The 17,448-nt window shown below is 32.7% G+C and overlaps 3 protein-coding genes across 3 annotated transcripts; all 3 read right to left on the reverse strand.

Moving 5' to 3' along the window:
- Positions 1–2,853: 2,853 nt before the first annotated feature.
- On the reverse strand, positions 2,854–5,778 carry LOC114757194 (probable UDP-arabinopyranose mutase 1). The gene is made up of 4 exons (XM_028946197.1): positions 5,335–5,778; positions 4,183–4,433; positions 3,899–4,067; positions 2,854–3,410 (listed from the first exon to the last, which is right to left on the reverse strand). The coding sequence occupies exons 1-4, from the start codon at positions 5,656–5,658 to the stop codon at positions 3,066–3,068; spliced, it is 1,089 nt and encodes a 362-aa protein (XP_028802030.1). The 5' UTR covers positions 5,659–5,778; the 3' UTR covers positions 2,854–3,065.
- Positions 5,779–6,182: 404 nt separating this feature from the next.
- Positions 6,183–6,548, reverse strand: LOC114757170 (DELLA protein GAI-like). The gene has a single exon (XM_028946178.1). The coding sequence runs from the start codon at positions 6,546–6,548 to the stop codon at positions 6,183–6,185; it is 366 nt and encodes a 121-aa protein (XP_028802011.1).
- A 2,849-nt stretch (positions 6,549–9,397) lies between these two features.
- Positions 9,398–14,218, reverse strand: LOC114757185 (PI-PLC X domain-containing protein At5g67130-like). Its single transcript, XM_028946190.1, has 8 exons — positions 14,072–14,218; positions 13,840–13,965; positions 12,193–12,354; positions 11,974–12,072; positions 11,260–11,563; positions 10,294–10,517; positions 9,634–9,720; positions 9,398–9,490 (listed from the first exon to the last, which is right to left on the reverse strand). The coding sequence occupies exons 1-8, from the start codon at positions 14,174–14,176 to the stop codon at positions 9,464–9,466; spliced, it is 1,134 nt and encodes a 377-aa protein (XP_028802023.1). The 5' UTR covers positions 14,177–14,218; the 3' UTR covers positions 9,398–9,463.
- Between the last annotated feature and the right edge of the window lie 3,230 nt (positions 14,219–17,448).

A 17,448-nucleotide genomic window follows, 5' to 3' on the forward strand; every position in this document is an offset into this window, starting at 1 on the left:
CCTAACTAATAACTTACTGAAAAACTCTTTTTCCTAGAAACTGATGCTGCTATTACCTGATTACCTCTTTGACTGATAAACTGGCAAATTCTGCCGCCCTAGAGTTGTCCATGGCAGTTGTGGTTCAAATGTTCCTTCAAACTGAGCGGCAGAACTCATATTTCCTTAATCGGCTTCCCAGGAATCATAGCCAATTTTTAGGCACGATTGCAAGTAACATTTGCCTGTGAGGAAAAAAGTCCATATATCCATATCAAAACCTTAAAAAATTAGGTTCACCTGAGCGCTCATAGGTGGCCTTGACGAAATGATTTTTGATGTTTTGTGCTGCTGGAGATGGACTATTTTCCTGTCTCTTACTGCCACTTAATGAGATGGTTAGTCTAATGTGCTCGAATCAATCCACACCTAGCCATAAAATCTTATTATTCGGATTACTTTACAGAGATACTCTATCTGTTCATTTAGGGTGAACTAAACTATTATCTTAGGTCCCAGCGGAAGGGTGAGATCCATAGTCAATAAGTTGATTCGCATACCTCCTTTTTTATTCAGAAGGAGATTATAGGTGGAAAAATATGAATGCATCAACTAGAGTGCTACTGTAAATCTACATTGAATTGGAAAATCAATCAATATTTAATATCTATAATGGTAGAAAAAAACTGCTGCACAATGTACTTGTATTTGTATATTTTTATATCATCCATAGATATTCCCACCTTTACTTTACTAACCCGACGCTCCTTTTACTGGCATTCTGTGCATTTTCGACTGGCAAGTTTGTCATAGGTCATTTCTCAGTCATTAGTCTCAATACTGGATACCTTAGTGATGTAGTTTAATATATCATGTAATTTCCATTCCATGATATGAGCAAGATGTTTAGACCTGCTCCCTGATTTTATATCTCAAGTATTGATGCAAAATAAATTTCTGTGGGTTATCAGAAGGCACTGCTACCTGTATTGCTACAGATGAATCAAGGGGAGGTGCATTGGGGGTGGCTGGTAATGGTCAGTTGTTGGTTTATGTGCCTCATAATGAGCTTGATGCAGAATAACAAATAGAAAATGACAATGCCACCTAGCTATCCTCATTCGTCTAGCCGACAAGCTCTTGCAGAACTTATAGCCTTTATACTCATGAACACCATTTCTAGCTATCAAGAATACCTTCCTGAACTGTACATAATGTTCATATCTTGTTTGTCCTTTGGCCAGCAATGTTCATATCTTTAGTTGCTACAAAATTCTGCAATTTTATCTTACACTTGAGTAATTACTTTTCAATTTTGATTGTACAGATTTAAATTGGGTCAATGTGTTTATGCTTACTGTGTAATCGATGCTCCTAGTTCTCAGTTTTGGAAAGGAAGAGAGAAGGGGGTGTTCAGTGTCTCGAAGAAACGGTAGAGATGCCTAGAACATGATATTTTACTTCATATAAAAATGTTTATGCTGTATTCCCAGAGAGAACAAGTCTTTTCAAAGTGGATTTTTAATCACTGCCAAAAAAGGTTTTTTTTTTTTTTTACCTGTCACGTGATCGTTAGGCATTGTTTTTTTTTTTTTGGCCTTGATGGCACTGTAGGTTAACAGATTAGTGACTCGTTTTCTTTTAATGGCAAGTCAAAGTGCAAAAATATTTTTATAAAATGTAATCACATTGAGATTAGTGCATTTTAAACTTTGGCTTTTATAATTCCACTAGCGTGGAATTTAATAACATAAGTTATAATTTGAAAAACTGATACAACCCAATGAAGTACACCACTCAAAGTAAACTATAACTCCCAACCGAAATTATGAAATGATTATACATATAATTAACAATTGAGCAATTTTATGTTGGCAAACAAAAAAAAAAGTGAACAATTTTACACATCTGTAGGCTTCATGGCAAATAACAAGGTTTTTTCCAGTCTCCACTAACTACAATTTCATACTTGACAAGGTAAATAGGGGAAAAATCTAATGTAAATAACAACTCATCTACAACTATGCTTTTGTCTAGAGTGTCAATAACATACCAATGCAAATGATATGTGTATACATATTTGAATAACGTGATGTAAAAAAAAAAAAAAAAACTAGATCACTTAACAATTGTACAAACGGTTATGTTGTTTTTTTAAGCTAAGTGCAAGTGTTCTCTTTTTTGGAAGTAATTTTATTTAAGGTACTATAAAACACTAAATATGGATATCTCTCTGGACATAAAATTAAATCTTAATTTATCATATTGTAAAGAGCTAACCCCTTCCGTTAGAGTCAATCCTTGTTGGTAATGATTGTGCTGTGTTTAACCTTGATTTTGATCCTAAAACTCATGGGAGTGGGAGAAGTAATGCAATTCACGCATGGCGAATACCAAATGGATGGTTTGAGATTCCATACTCTGTTTGCCCAGAATTGTTGTCGAAAGTGGAATGTATAGAGAAATCAAGCTAGCCAAGAGATCAAAGTTCAAGTGGCACCAGATGACACCTTTTACAGAGGAGGTCATTAGTTATATGCCCCCAGTATTATCATATAGGGGTGGGTGAGTGTGAAGGGTGTTGTTTGAGTCCCTTCTATAGCTAGAGAAATTGGTCGACGAGAGTAGACTAGCGAAGACTAAATTGACAGGCTGAAAATCTTTTCAAGACTTGAACAAAAGGTCAAAGGAAGGGAACATATTTCACATTATAAGAAGCCACATAAAAAGTCTAAGATGATTAATCATTAATGATTCACCATTCTACAGATTTGATACGTATATAGACAAATGTATATTAATGTCGAGGATATCAAAGGAAGCCTCTTGAACCGGGTGACAATAAATTTCTTTAAAAAAGAAATGCAAAGGAAAGAAAAACAATGCGCTCAACCAAAATCATGATTTCAACTGAATTTAAGAGGTAAACAATAACAAATACAGTGACAAATACAGTGTCATGAGTAAAAATAACAATAGTAATCGTAAAAATAAATAACAATAATAGATATGATTTACCATGATGAAAAATCTAAATGACAATAGGCTACAAACTTTGGACGCTACGGACCACAACAATTAGAGGTTCACTTGGCAGCGCCATTAGCTTGCTTTGAAGAATTTGCTTCCGATGGACCGTTAAGCTCATCCCAAGCTTCAATCCAAGTGACCATAGCGTCAGCTAGTTTGACGAAATAATCATCCACTTTTCCTAGTTTTTCTTTGACCTGTTTGGAGATTTCAATGTAGCACTTTTGAACAGAGGTGCATTCTTTTGGTAGGGTGACAGCTTGGAAGAATGGAATGATCTCTTCTTGCCAGAAGATACCTTTGTATTCCTTCTTGAGATTAACGAAGGGGTTGCTTGCTTTGCTGTGCCATATGTAGGGCAGACCAGTTTTGACTCCAAGCCCCAAATGGTCACAGATAACCTGCAAGTTCATAGAACACTGTTCATCATGTCGTGAAAAAGTTTATTCTATATTTAAAAACACTGGGGAATATTACTAATTAGATGCTATGTTCAGATATTTGTTAACGAGTTTTCCAATGGACTTGAAGGAAAAAGGGAGATTTATCATGCCTGTTTTACTTGATTCGATATTTCGAAAAGGTTCATCATAAGTTTACTTTTGTAACACAAAAGACTCGATGTAAGTTTAGTCTTCAAAAAACTTGTTGCTATCAAGATATTCAGGTAATCTTCCCAAAATGATATAAAATGATCACAGTTATGATTGAAATGCGTAAGGAAATGAATTGAAAAATAATAATAACTTGTAAGGAATAGACGTTAATGAATCAAAACACGTGAAAAATATTATCGTTGCAAGAAAATTATCATTATTAATTCATAAAGCTCTTGTAAAAATGCTTAATCTAGAAGTTGCCACTAAAAGGGACAAATGATTCTTTATACCTTCATGCACCAACCAGCCCACATGTCATCATAACGTCCAATAGGTTGACCATCACCCATGAGTCCAAAGTACATGGCAGGTCCAATAAGCTCACGGTGGAATGCGAGATTCATACCACACATGGGGAACAATGTTCCCTTTGGCACGGTCAAGACAGCATCAACATACCTGAAAAAATATAGATAGTAAATATAGATAGTAAACTAAACAGGACGATAAATATCGATAACACCCATAAGAGGAGTATGTATTGCCTCATTGCCTCAATGGAAGACCCACAAACCTGGTGTTCCTCTCAAGAGGCTTGACAAGCTGTGTTGGAGCATCATAATCGGGAATGTTGAGCCAGAGACCATGAGAAACAGCAGTGGGGACACCCTCACGTAGACTGAAAGGATATCCACGGACAAAATCAGCACCTTCTCTGTAAGGATCATAAAGAGTATTGAAGAAAACTGGAGTAGAAGGAGAGAGGAGATTCTTAATGTGCTGCTCAAGTGCATTGATATCCTTGCCAGAGGGCTCTTTAGCAACCTGCTCATGAACATAGAACATATTTAGCAAATCATGTTCATATTTCATAAAAACCATAGCATTTAATTTTCTTTTACAATAATCCTGGGAGAAAGAAATGTTTACCATCATAGGCAATAGCTTGCTTTTAAAGTTATAATATACGCTAATCTTTAGCTTAAATGTAAATTCAAAATCACGACACAGAAAGAAACAGAAACAAGAGGGCACGGAAATGCGCAATGAAACCTTTAATATCACTAGCCAGTCTAGCCTCGATTCATAAAAGATAAAAAAAATAAAAAGGGGTGGAAATCTGAAAGTTTCCAATAAATCTTTGAAGACGAAGACGATGGAGAAAGATCTGAAAGTGCCCCATAATGATAGGAAACAGTCTGTTCAAGATCCTTACTAGCCAGCGCAAAAGACTAAACAAATGAGCTCGAACAAAAATTAACCAACCAAACCAATTGCACACGGGGAAATTATCGTGTTAACTAGCACCAACTTCACAGGCAACAGGATCTCGAACACTTGAAAGTTCGCCCAGCACTAAAAAGAAGCATATAGAAGTTTCAAGAACAAAGGAGGCATCACATTAGAACACATAATGGCACCACCTCTGTGAGGCTAATAGACCAAACATGGAGGTAGTATCGCCTAGAAGCAAAGACTCAGTCAAATCACGCAATTATAGTTACAGCACAAGCTCAAACAAATCAAATCCTCACACTATACCAGGAAACAAACTCAACGAGGCACGAAATCTCACGATTTACCACACATCAACACTTAAATTCAGTAAAAGCAATGAACAAAGTAGTAGCATTTATGAGAAGAGAATAATAGAATTTAGCTCAATATTCTCAACCACGAATCAGAAGCAAAGGAGCAAAACAAAGTCCAGAAATGGAGAGCTTACAAAGCAATCATCATCGATGGTGTAGATGTACTTCTTCTTAGAGACCATATAGCCGAAGCACCGACAGGCAGAGTCCTTAAAGGAAATGCAAGAGGACTTAGGACCTAAGATCCGGTTGATGTCATTGCGGTTGTAGAGCTCGTAATCGAACCCCTCAGGGACTTTGATGGTCTTGGAAGGGTCGCCATCTTGGACTATGATCAAGTGGTAAGGTTGGAAGAACGGCCTCCACATCTCCAAGAAATCGAGGTTCCGGATCGTCGGGATTACGATGTCGAGCTCATCCTTCAGAAGAGGCACAGGTTTGGCTGAAGATTCCGCCATTACAGAGTGAGAGAGAAACGCAGAGAGCAGAAGAGGAAAGAAGACAGCGGATTTGAGAAGATGGCAGATGCGATTCAACGCGGCAAAGTGTGGGAGACCGAGTTCTGTCTTATAGGCCCAGCTAGCCAAGCGTCGCGTTCCCAGGCGTCGTCTATCTATTATCGTAAACAAAGTTGCAAGTTTTTAATTCACCCAAAAAAAAAAAAGTTGCAAGTTTTTACCTCATCCCTTTAATAAAAAAGTTAAGGTGCAGTCAGCATTTTAAATTATTTTTTTAGGTATGTCAAATATCTTAAAAATAATTTTTAAGTGTATCCAGTGTTTTCGTAAAACAGTGTACCGATATTTCAAGCTAACAGATCCGTTCTGTTTCTCCGTTAACTCCTGACTGAGCTCAAAATTGACCCTTTTCTATCTCAAAGTTGACCCTTCGAGAGTTTGAGGTTTCCTGGCTGCCTTAGAAATTTTCCAGCTTCATTTCCTCTGATCTCCAAAAACCCCCAACAGCTTATTCGGGTCAAATCTCATGGAGTTCCGATTCCGGTGAGGCGGAAAGTCAGAGGACCATTGGGTTGTAATGCAAGGGCTTGCATTAATGCCGGCCATTGCATCCCCTGCCTGAGCTCGAAATCGATGACGTGAACTCTATCAGCGGTGGGGAACGCTTCAAGGATGGCTTGGTTCGCCGTGAAATGGGCAAATTTCAAGTAAGGGTAGGACTCGATGAACGGTTGAGAAATTCTGTAAATCCAATGAGCTAAAGCTTGAGCAAAGCAGCAAGCCACCTTCCTCATTGCTTTGGCTTGAGACGCCACCAACCTCCCCACATGCTCCACAAGTGCTTCCACTAGCTTCAAATTGTTTTGCTGAACCGCCTCCGCGCATGCCATTAGTGTGTGCACGAGACGCACCCCATTTTCTTGTGAGTCAACCAGAACCACCGGACACGCGTGCTCTGGTACAGTCGTCAACAGCAACAGAGCAGACGACAATGGAGCGGACGGCGACGGAGCAGATTCGGTTGAAGGTGAAGCTGTTAGGGTTTTTGGAGATCAGAGGGAATGAAGCTAAAAATTTCTAAGGCAGCCATGGAACATGGAAGGGTCACCTTTGAGAATGAAGAGAGGAAAAGGGACAATTTTAAGCTAAGTCTGGAGTTAATGGACAAAAGAAACGGTTCTGTTAACTTGGGACATCTGTAGATCATTTTAATTAGTTTAGAACACTAAATGCACTAAATATTACTTTAAAATATTGAACGCATCTGAAAAAATAGTTTAGGGGCATTGGGTGCACCTTAACTCTTAATAAAAAATAATATTTTTATAGTAGTATCACTCAATATAGGAAACGGATCTTTTTTAAATAAAATTTTAAATTCATTTTTTAATTTTTACTCCCATTAAATATGTGTTATTCATTATTTTTTGATGATAAAATTTTACTCATTATTTCTTATTCATATTCTTTGCAAACTATGTATAATTAAAAAAAAATATGTATATATCTTACGTATTTATTATTTTTAACTAAATTTAACTAATATTTTAAAAACCACATGATTTTATTAGATATTTCTTATAACGAGGGATGGAGCAAGTAGAAGGTAAGAAAATAAATTTTCTACATGTAATTAGTATTTGATGTTTTTTATTTTTACAATAATAAAAAAACTGATACAAAATTAAAATAATAAAAGTATTTTTAACCATTTCAATTAATTAAATGCGAGTGTTGTACGTTGGTTTTTTTTTTTTTTGGCCAGCGAGTGTTGTAGGTTGTATGAAATTTAATAAATAAAATGAGTTATTTATACTTTATGAGATAAGATTTTTTTCCACATATTTATTTCATAAAGCATAAAATCCCTTAAAATTAGATAATCTATGCAATCATTTAGTAGATTTGGCCTTATTTTTTATGTTTTAATTTTTTTGTTTCTTGGGAGAGATTTAAATTTGGCCAAGTGAAAAAGTGGAAATTAATGGCCCACTTCAGTTGAGAGGGATGGGGTCCATGAACATGAAAGTGAGAAGCAGCCAAAGTTTAAAATATTATTGGGAGCGAAAGTTCCATATGGACGAAGAGAATAAGTAATAAACGGACAAGTTTGGATATTTGAGGAAAAAAAAATCAACGAAAAAAGGATATGCTTTTGGCTGTCATCCATCTTAGTTTTGTCACTCAAAATAAATCCCTGCTTCGGTAAACACACATGTATATGTATACACATATACACACAAGATGCTCTGAGTTATGCAAATAAATATCCTGCCTTCCATCTTTAATATAATAGTTTATATTTAATTTAGTTCTAAATATAAAAAAATAATCCATTTTATTATGTTATTTGTAAATTGCCAAATTTTTGTTATAAATTGCTGAATTTCACTTGTTCACTGATATTTAAACACTTGTATTTAGAATTATGAATTCTATTATGTTATTTGTAAATTATCAAATTTTTATTGTAAATTGCTGAATTTCACTTGCTCATTTACACTTAAACACTTACATTTGGGGTTGTGAATTCTATTATGTTATTTGTAAATTGCCATATTTTTGTTGTAAATTGCTAGATTTTACTTGTAAATTGTCGAATTTCACTTGCTCATGTACACTTAAACACTTGCATTTTGGGTTGTGAATTCCATTATATTATTTGTAAATTGTCAAATTTTTGTTGTAAATTGCTGAATTTTACTTGTAAATTATCGAATTTTATTTGTTCACTTACACTTGGCAGTTGTGTTTGCTTTATTATATATATTTTTATTTGCATCACATAATTAAATAGTTTACTTGGCTTGGTGGTTACATCATTTTTGGTATGCTAAAGGGTCATGGGTTTAAACCTTCCCTTGACCATCTTATTTAAAAAAAAAAAAAATTCTGGCCACTGGAGCTACAGTAGCGGCCACCTGAGCGCCGGTAATCAGGCCTCCGATATTTATTTTAAAAAAAATAAAAATGAGGGGTATTATTGTAATCTTACTCTTAATTTTAATTTCAGTTTGGTTCTTTGATCCTATAGTGATATTTCAGAATTTTTTGGGGGTTGCTTGAAATTAATTCCCCAAAATTTTCCCAATGTTAAATAGGTCATTATTCTCCCCAGTATAATCCCAATTGCAATTTTTAGAAACTGGTTTTCACGTTCTCTGTTTTTGTTTTAAAAAGGAAAAAAGTGGATTTCACGTTTGACAACTCATAAACCATAAGCACAAGGCGGCTCATAAACCATAATGATAATATATTCTCTCTTTTGTCTTTTTGTCTTCAACTAATTATAATTATAATTCTTTTTATATCTGGCCAACATACAGGACTCGTAGTTGATTAAATAATACCCTCTCTTTCGCGAATAGCAAGGATAAATTAATCTGACAAGGAAATTCTCTGAGAATTTATAAGGTAAAAGATGAAGCCTATTGTTTGATGATTGCTAATAATCAAATTCTGGATGAAATTTGGAAAATATTATGGAAGTTTCCTCTCCCATATAAATTATTTCTGCTGATATGAAAGCTAATCTGATATGCAATCCCCTCTAGTGATGTGCTTGAGCTTCATCAAATTAATGCTTGTTTCTGGTTTATGTTCTTTTGGTTGTGGTAGTGAAGAATCTTGGAACACTTATTTGTTAATTCTTTTGGTTTGGAGCTTTAAATATTAGAATGGAACAAAATAATTTTTAAAGCTTTGTGAAATAGTTAAAGCAAACTCTTCATGCTCTTGGAGAGTTAAACTGGCAGCAATATCTACACAACACAATTAGACAAGCGCAGTCACCTGCTTCTTTTGATTAGCTGGGTCTGCATGATGATCCATGCTGCACATAACAATATTTAGGATAATTATATGGTGCTCATATAGCTTGTTATAGTAGGCTGTAACAATAATATAAAAATATAGATACTTATACTCAATTAAAAAAACACAAATAATGTAATATATTGTTAAAAAAGAAGTTACCAAACAAGCATGTAGATCATCACATCCACACAAGAGCTTCCCATTCAGCATATCCACAGCTTGAAACGATCCTCCTCCGTCACTTCTCTATATCATTGCATCAATATCAATATAATTCATCCAATTCTAGATAATTAATTTACAAAAACTAAAAAAAAATTAAATTAATTATTTGTAAAAAAATTATAGGCTAATTCTTTTTAAATACTCCATTTAATCATTTACAATGAAACTAATCTTATTATTGAAAAGCCCTTTTTGGTATGAGCAATGAGTTGGGATTGTTTGGGGAGGTAAATTATAAATTCACGGACAAAATAAATTGAAATCTTACGTTTAAAATAAAAACAACTTATCCAATTAGCTTTGACAATTAGGATCGAGAGAGTAATGTATATTATGAGATTTGTAAAAGCCATATTCTTATGATATTATTTATAATTCACTTCTAATATGTTTTACTGAAACCAAGTAAAATTTTAAATATTATTAATTCTATCTTAAAATTAAACTTCTTTCCAAACTTTGACCTTATTTCATGCTAAAAATTTAAAATTAATGTAACTTATAAATAGAATAAAAAAAAATTATCTTTACTCTCTATTTTATAAATAGGACGAGAAAAGTAGTATTCACAATTTTTGGCTCCATTGACCTTACCTTATAAAAGTCAACGGCAACGAAATTAGCCCAACGATGAGCAGCCTGCATGTAACAAGTAGAGAGCATGTTGAGGAGGTGTTTTGAATTATCTCTGCAAGCCACTTGCTTGGTTGGAATGCTTCTGAAGTGATTCACCAAAACCAGTGATTTGGTTTCATCATTCATTGCTGATGACTCTGCACGGTTTGGGCATCTTCCTTTTTCCATCCCTCCCCTCCCATCTGCATTTTTCAAACACATCTTTCTAATAGGGAAATCAAATTCAATAAATTAAAGTCATTTCTTCCTTAAAAATATCCAAATGTCCTGTGGTGATTGAGGATTGTCTAAAGTACTAATGATAGAGTTAAAAAAGATAGAAAATGAGACGGAAGGTGATCCTCTCATAATCCCTATTTCTCTTTTTCTTCTTGAATCCCATTTTTATTATTGGATAAAAAAATTGATGGTTCAGGTTTAATACTTTATAAAATTATTATTATAATATTGCATATGTGAACATCTACTTTTTAAAATATTACATCCTTTTTTTAATCTAATAGTGGATATGAGATTTCGAGAAGAAAATAAGAATTCCCGGATTTTGAGAAAATCCAAACCAAATTTTTTCGGGTATCACGAGAAATGTGGAAAAAATTTAATAAAAACCTAAAAAAAAATTGACCCTGTCAGAAAATTCAATGAATTTTCAACCAAATATAAGACCATTTTCATTTTAAATTTATATATATCAAAATAAAAAAATATTTAAAATATTAAAAAAATCAAATTGAATCTGAGCCCTCCAAAATCATCTTTATCATTTTTATATTCATAATTTTATTTCAACGTAACTCTTTAAATGTGCCACATGCATATATCATCTTCAAAGATAATAATTATGGGTTTAAATTAACTATGAATAGATTATACTTCCTAGTTTCAAAAAGAAAAAGAATTAAAGTGGTTTTTGATGCTACTCACATTGATTTTCAACCATGAAGTTCCACTGATAAGCAATGCCTTCACTTTGTTGCTTGTGTCTCTGAGAAGTGAAGACAATAAGCCTATGGTTTTGAGCAACCATGTCTCTGACCAAAGGCCAATCTTGGCCATCTTGAGGCATATCTGAGAGAGCAAACCAGAACTTCATCAACCCAGAAGCACTCAACACTTTGCTTAGTCCATTTGGTGACTCCACATAATCTTCCAATATCAGTGTCACTATTTCTGATGGATTCTTTGCCAGAAATGCCTCTACCTCCTTCAAGGCTTTTATTGCTGGCTCCTGTCAAAATCATTGCCAAAATTAAATAATTCTTTCCATGCAAAATATTGTTTTGAGTACCGACATTATTCATTAGGGAGCTTATTGAAACTAAATTAGAAAAAAAAAAAAGATAAGGTTTGAACGGAAAAAAAAATGTCAAAAGCTTATAACTCAAATGGCACCATATACTTCCTCTTATAGAGGAAGTTATGTGTTTTATATGTTAAGTGGCCAAAATAGAGGTAGATGCGAAAGTTAAATTGTTCAAATCAAACAATAGAGAGAAAAAATAAAAAAATAAAAACATAAAATGAGCTAACCAAATAAAAGTTGGTAACAAGTGTCTTAACTTTGAGTCTGTGTAATAAATATTAAAAAAAAAAAAAAGAGCGGACAACAAGCTAAGTAAAATCATATCCCACACTTACAAATGCAGTGGTTGGATAACATTTTCCCTTGAAGGAATGGCACAACCAAATGTCTCCTTTGTAGTCATAAGTGTCCAACATGAGAGCTCTAACTCCATTCTGCAATATGAACTATTTCCTTTAATTTGATCACTAAATTAATTTCATCATGAAGAAAGAAAAAGAAATATTTATCAATAACGTTGGTAAGAGAGTGATATTAATTTTTTTCCTTCTTACTTGTAACTGCTCCGTTATGCTATCTTCTTGATTTGAGAAGGTGACTCTGGGAAAAAGCCCTTCTGGCTGCAGGGTTTGGTTAGACTTTGGCATTTCTCTTGTAATTGCAAACGAGTTGTGTGTTGTCAAATATGCGTACTTGTTGAATGGCAATGAATCATTCTGTCCAATCCAAATTTGCTAGTATTATACTCTATGCCAAATATAAAAAGCTAATTATTAAATGTAAATTTTTAATTTATCATATTTATTATTTTTCATCAAATTAATTTATTTAACTTACATAAATTAGGGTTAAGGTGCATTTAAAGCCTTGTAGTATTTTTTTAAGTGTATCCAACACTAAAATATTTTTTGTTTTGTAGTTCATCTAGGATTTTAAAATATTTTTTCAGGTGTGTTTAGCACTTTAAATACTCTAATTAATCCTAAGAATGCACATGAAAAAGTAATTTGTAGTGTTGGATGAATCACTAAATACTTCAATGTATTGGATACATCTTAACTCTATAAGCTAATATTATATTCTTATTCAATAATATATTAAGAAAATCAAGTCACATTTATTAGAATTAAATAATTTTTTTAATTTTTTTAATCTATCTAAATTAATTAAATATGTCTAATATTAAGTATAGAAGAAGTAGCGCAAAGAAAAGTCATCATGGAATTGTTACCCCTAAGTCAATTGTAATTCAATAAGCTAATAAAAAATTTCCAATATAAAATTCAATTTTTCCTTTGATCTTTTAAATTTACTTTCATTTTAGTTTTGATCCCTCAAGTTTCAAATTATAGGTTTTGGTCCCTTAAGTTTCTTTTTATTTAAAACATTAATCCCTATAATCTAATAAAAATTTAGACCATTTTATACATTGAGGGGCTAAAACTTATGATTTGAAACTTGAATGACTAAAGTCAAAATGAGGACAAACTTAAGATATCAGAGATTATATTAACCTTTTTCCTTTTAATATAATTTTGTTGAGATTGAACATTATTAAATCTAATTGTAGCATTTTCATATCTAATTAAACCTTTTTTCCAAAGTCATATTTTTTTTATTTACAACATTTACACCCTCAACAATTTTTTAAAAATAGAGAATCCAGAAACATATTGATTACATAAAAAACAAAACAAAACTTTGTCTGCTAGAGCCTAGTGGTTCACAAAGGATATAATAAAGATCTTATAAAAAATTATCATCTCTCGAGGTTTTGGAAAACCTAAACATCCTGTCTTTTAATATTTGCATAATTTGTTTATTATTAATTTAAAAAATTATTTGCTACGCATGCCAAGCCTAATGTTCAAAGGAAATGCTCTGTACAAAAAAAAATTAAAAATATAAAAAGACTGATAATATAAATATTATTTATATAAAACTCAAAAGTACTCAAACGAGCACTCAACTTCAATATATTCGCTCAGAATATTTTTTATCTTCCAGCCTTCTAGGAACTTGCATTATATTCTGGGAGTCCCTAGAATCTGTAGAATATATCTACATATATTTGCACATATGAATGTGTAACACACACACACACATATATTGGGAGTGTGATTTCCAGAATAAAACTAGAAATTTCCAGAATGTGTGGAATGGGGGGAGGGAGGGAGGGAGAGAGAGAGAGAGAGAGATACCAAAAGGTCGAAAGGGTTTGAAGAAGTTGATCTGACACATCTTGATCCCTGAAATATGGCAGGGCAGGAATTGCAGAACAGCCCTTCTCCACAGTGTCTTCTTCTTGAGCATTTCTCCCCAAGCAACTGCGATACCAAACAGAACACCTTTAATAAACCCCTCTCTCTCTCTCTCCCTCTCAAAGCCACCAAGAAGATGTTTAGAATTGCAGAAACTAATGAAGGAGAAGACAACCTTGGAGTCTGTATCAGCAGCAGCAGAGGAAGAAGAAGAAGTGGTGAGGAGGAAGACAGAAGAAACAATGGTTATCATTATTATTAATGGCGGCACAGCCATTGAAGAAAAGGTCAAGCTTTCTCAGTGAAGGGTTCGGTGTTATGTGGCTTGGGATTTGGATGTGAAAGGTTTTAGTTTTAAGCGGAGGAAACTTCACCCTTGGATGCTTCCCGCACCTTTTTAAATTTGGACACACATGTATCATTAATCTCCATAAACCCAATGCTAGATTACTTTGTTCTTGTGTGGCTATATCAAAGTCTTTATAAATATAGTGTGACTTATTAATTAGATTTTGTTTTAGTTACCTTTTTTAATACATTTTTTTGGTTACTTTAGGAGGATTTGAATGTTAATCTCTGCTACAATGGATTTTATATTTTATATGAACATATTAACATTAATTTCATATTGAAAATATTGGTGTTGCTCTACTGGTAGGTGTGTTTTAGAAACATCGATTTGAGGTTTATTAGTTTTATTTACGGATTGTTTGAATGGAAACCAAATTTATAGTTTTAAAAGTGATTTTACGACATACGAGTAAACACGTAAGAGGAGTTTTATTTTAACTTTTTTAAAAGCGCTTTTTAAAATGCTTTTACTTGATACCAAACACCCTAATCAAGCTATCACAATTCATCTAATAATGAGGTAGATCAACAAAAATCTATCATAATAAATCTTCATTTGGATTCACGATTGGAGGGTGTTTAACTGTTTATTTGGTAGAGCGACTGAGGAAGAAGAAAAACCATGATTGAGAGTTTAAAAATAGCTTAATGGATTAGCTCCTTGTTTGGATGAGCGGTGGATTTTAAGCCAAAAGTTAATTTCAACCTAAAAAAGTCACAAGTTATTTTGAGTTCCTTATAAGAAAAGCTGCTTTTTAAACATAGAGAGAGAAGTAAAAAGAAAATAGAGAAGTTTAGGACAGAAGCACGTTTGGTATTTTTATATAGCAAAATTTTTAAAAAATGATTGTTGAATTTCAAAATTTTAAATTAGGAATTATTACAAAAATATGTTATCATTTGTATTTCGAATGTAGTTATTTTCTTTATAAGTATACTACCTCCGGTCCTTAATATAAGACCCCGTTTGACTTTTTGTTTGGTCCTAATTATAAGACCCCAATCCATTTTGTCTCTCATATTTATGTATTTTTTTCCCAAGATAGTCCTTCTAATAATGATAGTTCTAACCAATATACTTAATTAGCAAGGATATTTTAGGAATAACAACACTTATTTATTACAAATAACTAACTTAACTTACTTCCTTAATCTCCTCAAATTAGTCAATTGGGTCTTATAATTAGGACCGGAGGTAGTAGTAACTAATATTAATTTAAAATTTTGAAATTTGACACTTATTTTTTTGGTATATTTCCTTTTACTTACATCTGGATGGGCTTTTGATCAATTTGGCATTTGGAGCAAAAGTGGCTTAATAGCCTTAGCCAAGATGAAGCTGCTTTTTAGCTTATTCACTGTGAAAAAGGGGGGGGGGGAGATCACGGATACATAGAAGGATCTTAAAGTGGGCCCTATCTTGCTTTGATAAAAATTAAATGATAGAATTGAGAAAAAAGTTGGGGAAAAATTCACATTAGAAATTTAATTAGCGAGAAGAACCCGATAAATTTTTGCTTTTATAGACTCGTTTATTTGCATAAGTCAATATAAACATAAATTATATTATCTAACCTAATTTTTATTCAATCTTAAGTTTTCAAAAGTCTAATTAAAAATAAGCCACTTTATCTATTCCCAATTCAAACACGTCTAAAAAGCTGTTTGATAAGTCCAAAAAGCATTTTTGAAAAGTATTTTTTCATAAATCGAAACAAATTTTTACACATGTTTATTTCGTATGCTGTAAAAGTACTTTTAAAATCATCGTTTATTTCTATCTAAACACCCCCTAAATATTACACAATAAAGTGCTTTTGGTGTTGCTTAATGCCGAAAATCAACCTAAGAACAATAAAACATATCTATCTCTAAGTTATTATTACCTGCTTTTTAATTATAATTTCCTAAAAACTTATCTAGAAAAAATCACAAAAAAAGAAGTTGGAAGTTACTAAATCTCAAATCAGGCTTAGTAACAACACTTTATTTGGTGTTAATAACATTGAATTTGTATTGACAATAAATTTTTGTTGACATTCCTTATTTGACATTTAGTAATTTTTAACTTTTTTTTTTGTCATTTTTCCATTTATCTAAACACCCTGTTTTTGAATTAATTATGCTTATAAATCAATTTTATAATTTTTACTTTACCCAGCGCTATTTAAAAGCATCCCAAGCGTATGAGGGCTGTTTACGAGAAAAATGGTTAATGGATTTTAATTTGTATTAAATATATATTACTTTTCTGATCCTAAATATAAAACTCTTTTTGTAGTATAAATTACACTATAAAAAAAGTCTTATATTTAAGACCGGAAGAGTATATTACAATTAAGAATTTGAAAATAGAAATAAAAACAATGTATAAATTATTTGAGTGGGTGAAGATGAATGAATGGAGCCAAGTGAGATAAATAAGTACTGCTTGGGAAACTACCTGGAAATTGCTATTGCCATTTGTCCCTACCCCTTCATTTCCTGGTGTGACTCTAATAAACATTTTTATTTATTATGAAATTCGATGACTTTTTGTTTGATTGAATGAAAGGTACAATTTAAATTAACCATCCTTTACATCAAAATAAATAAATACCCCTTTAAGTAAGATGAATGACTTAGGATGGTTTAAATTTTGTGTAAAGAAATTATAATGAAAGAGATACCTATTATTTTAGCCACAATATTTGAATATTAAAAGATACTCAATAGACCTAAATATTAATTAATACAAAATACACAATGGAAAATAAGGAATCAACTTTCAGATTCCTAATCACAAAAAAGCTTCTTCCTTTTCTTTTCCCCGCTAACCAGGCAACATGGGGATTTTTTTTTGGGCCAAAAGCATGGGGATATTAAACTTCCAATTACAAAAACATATAAGTAGAGTTGAAAAAAATTTAAAAAAGAAAAAATAAGAGAGAAATTTAATTAAAATTTTTAGCACTACTTATTTATTTTTTAAATTAAATTTATTAAAATATCTTTTCCCTCTCCCCTGTGGCTTCCAACCAAACATGAGGTAGGCATGGAGAAGAGTGTGAGAAAATGGTTGCAGCTTGTCAATCTAACTCGTTTAATTTATGGTCAAGGCCCAAGGCATACGTGACTTAAGGGCAATTTGGGCTTGGATTTATCCCATAAGCCCATTAACGGTCTAAATGGGCCCAACCCAACACACCCAAAGTGAGG

This window comes from Neltuma alba, unplaced genomic scaffold, assembly GCF_004799145.2.
Source record: "Neltuma alba isolate B1F8T4 unplaced genomic scaffold, ASM479914v2 tig00001434_pilon, whole genome shotgun sequence".
NCBI classification, from domain to species: Eukaryota; Viridiplantae; Streptophyta; class Magnoliopsida; order Fabales; family Fabaceae; genus Neltuma; species Neltuma alba.

Coding starts and splice junctions, on each gene's coding strand:
- LOC114757194 (XM_028946197.1), bottom strand. CDS start 5,658: ATGGCGGAATCTTCAGCCAAACCTGTGCCTCTTCTGAAGGATGAGCTC. Junction 4,068..4,182: donor CCTCTTGAGAGGAACACCAG/GTTTGTGGGTCT, acceptor ATATTTTTTCAG/GTATGTTGATGCTGTCTTGA. Junction 3,411..3,898: donor GGGCTGGTTGGTGCATGAAG/GTATAAAGAATC, acceptor ATGAACTTGCAG/GTTATCTGTGACCATTTGGG.
- LOC114757170 (XM_028946178.1), bottom strand. CDS start 6,548: ATGGCATGCGCGGAGGCGGTTCAGCAAAACAATTTGAAGCTAGTGGAA.
- LOC114757185 (XM_028946190.1), bottom strand. CDS start 14,176: ATGGCTGTGCCGCCATTAATAATAATGATAACCATTGTTTCTTCTGTC. Junction 13,966..14,071: donor CTGATACAGACTCCAAGGTT/GTCTTCTCCTTC, acceptor TTGGTATCGCAG/TTGCTTGGGGAGAAATGCTC. Junction 11,564..11,973: donor GTTATCCAACCACTGCATTT/GTAAGTGTGGGA, acceptor TGATTTTGACAG/GAGCCAGCAATAAAAGCCTT.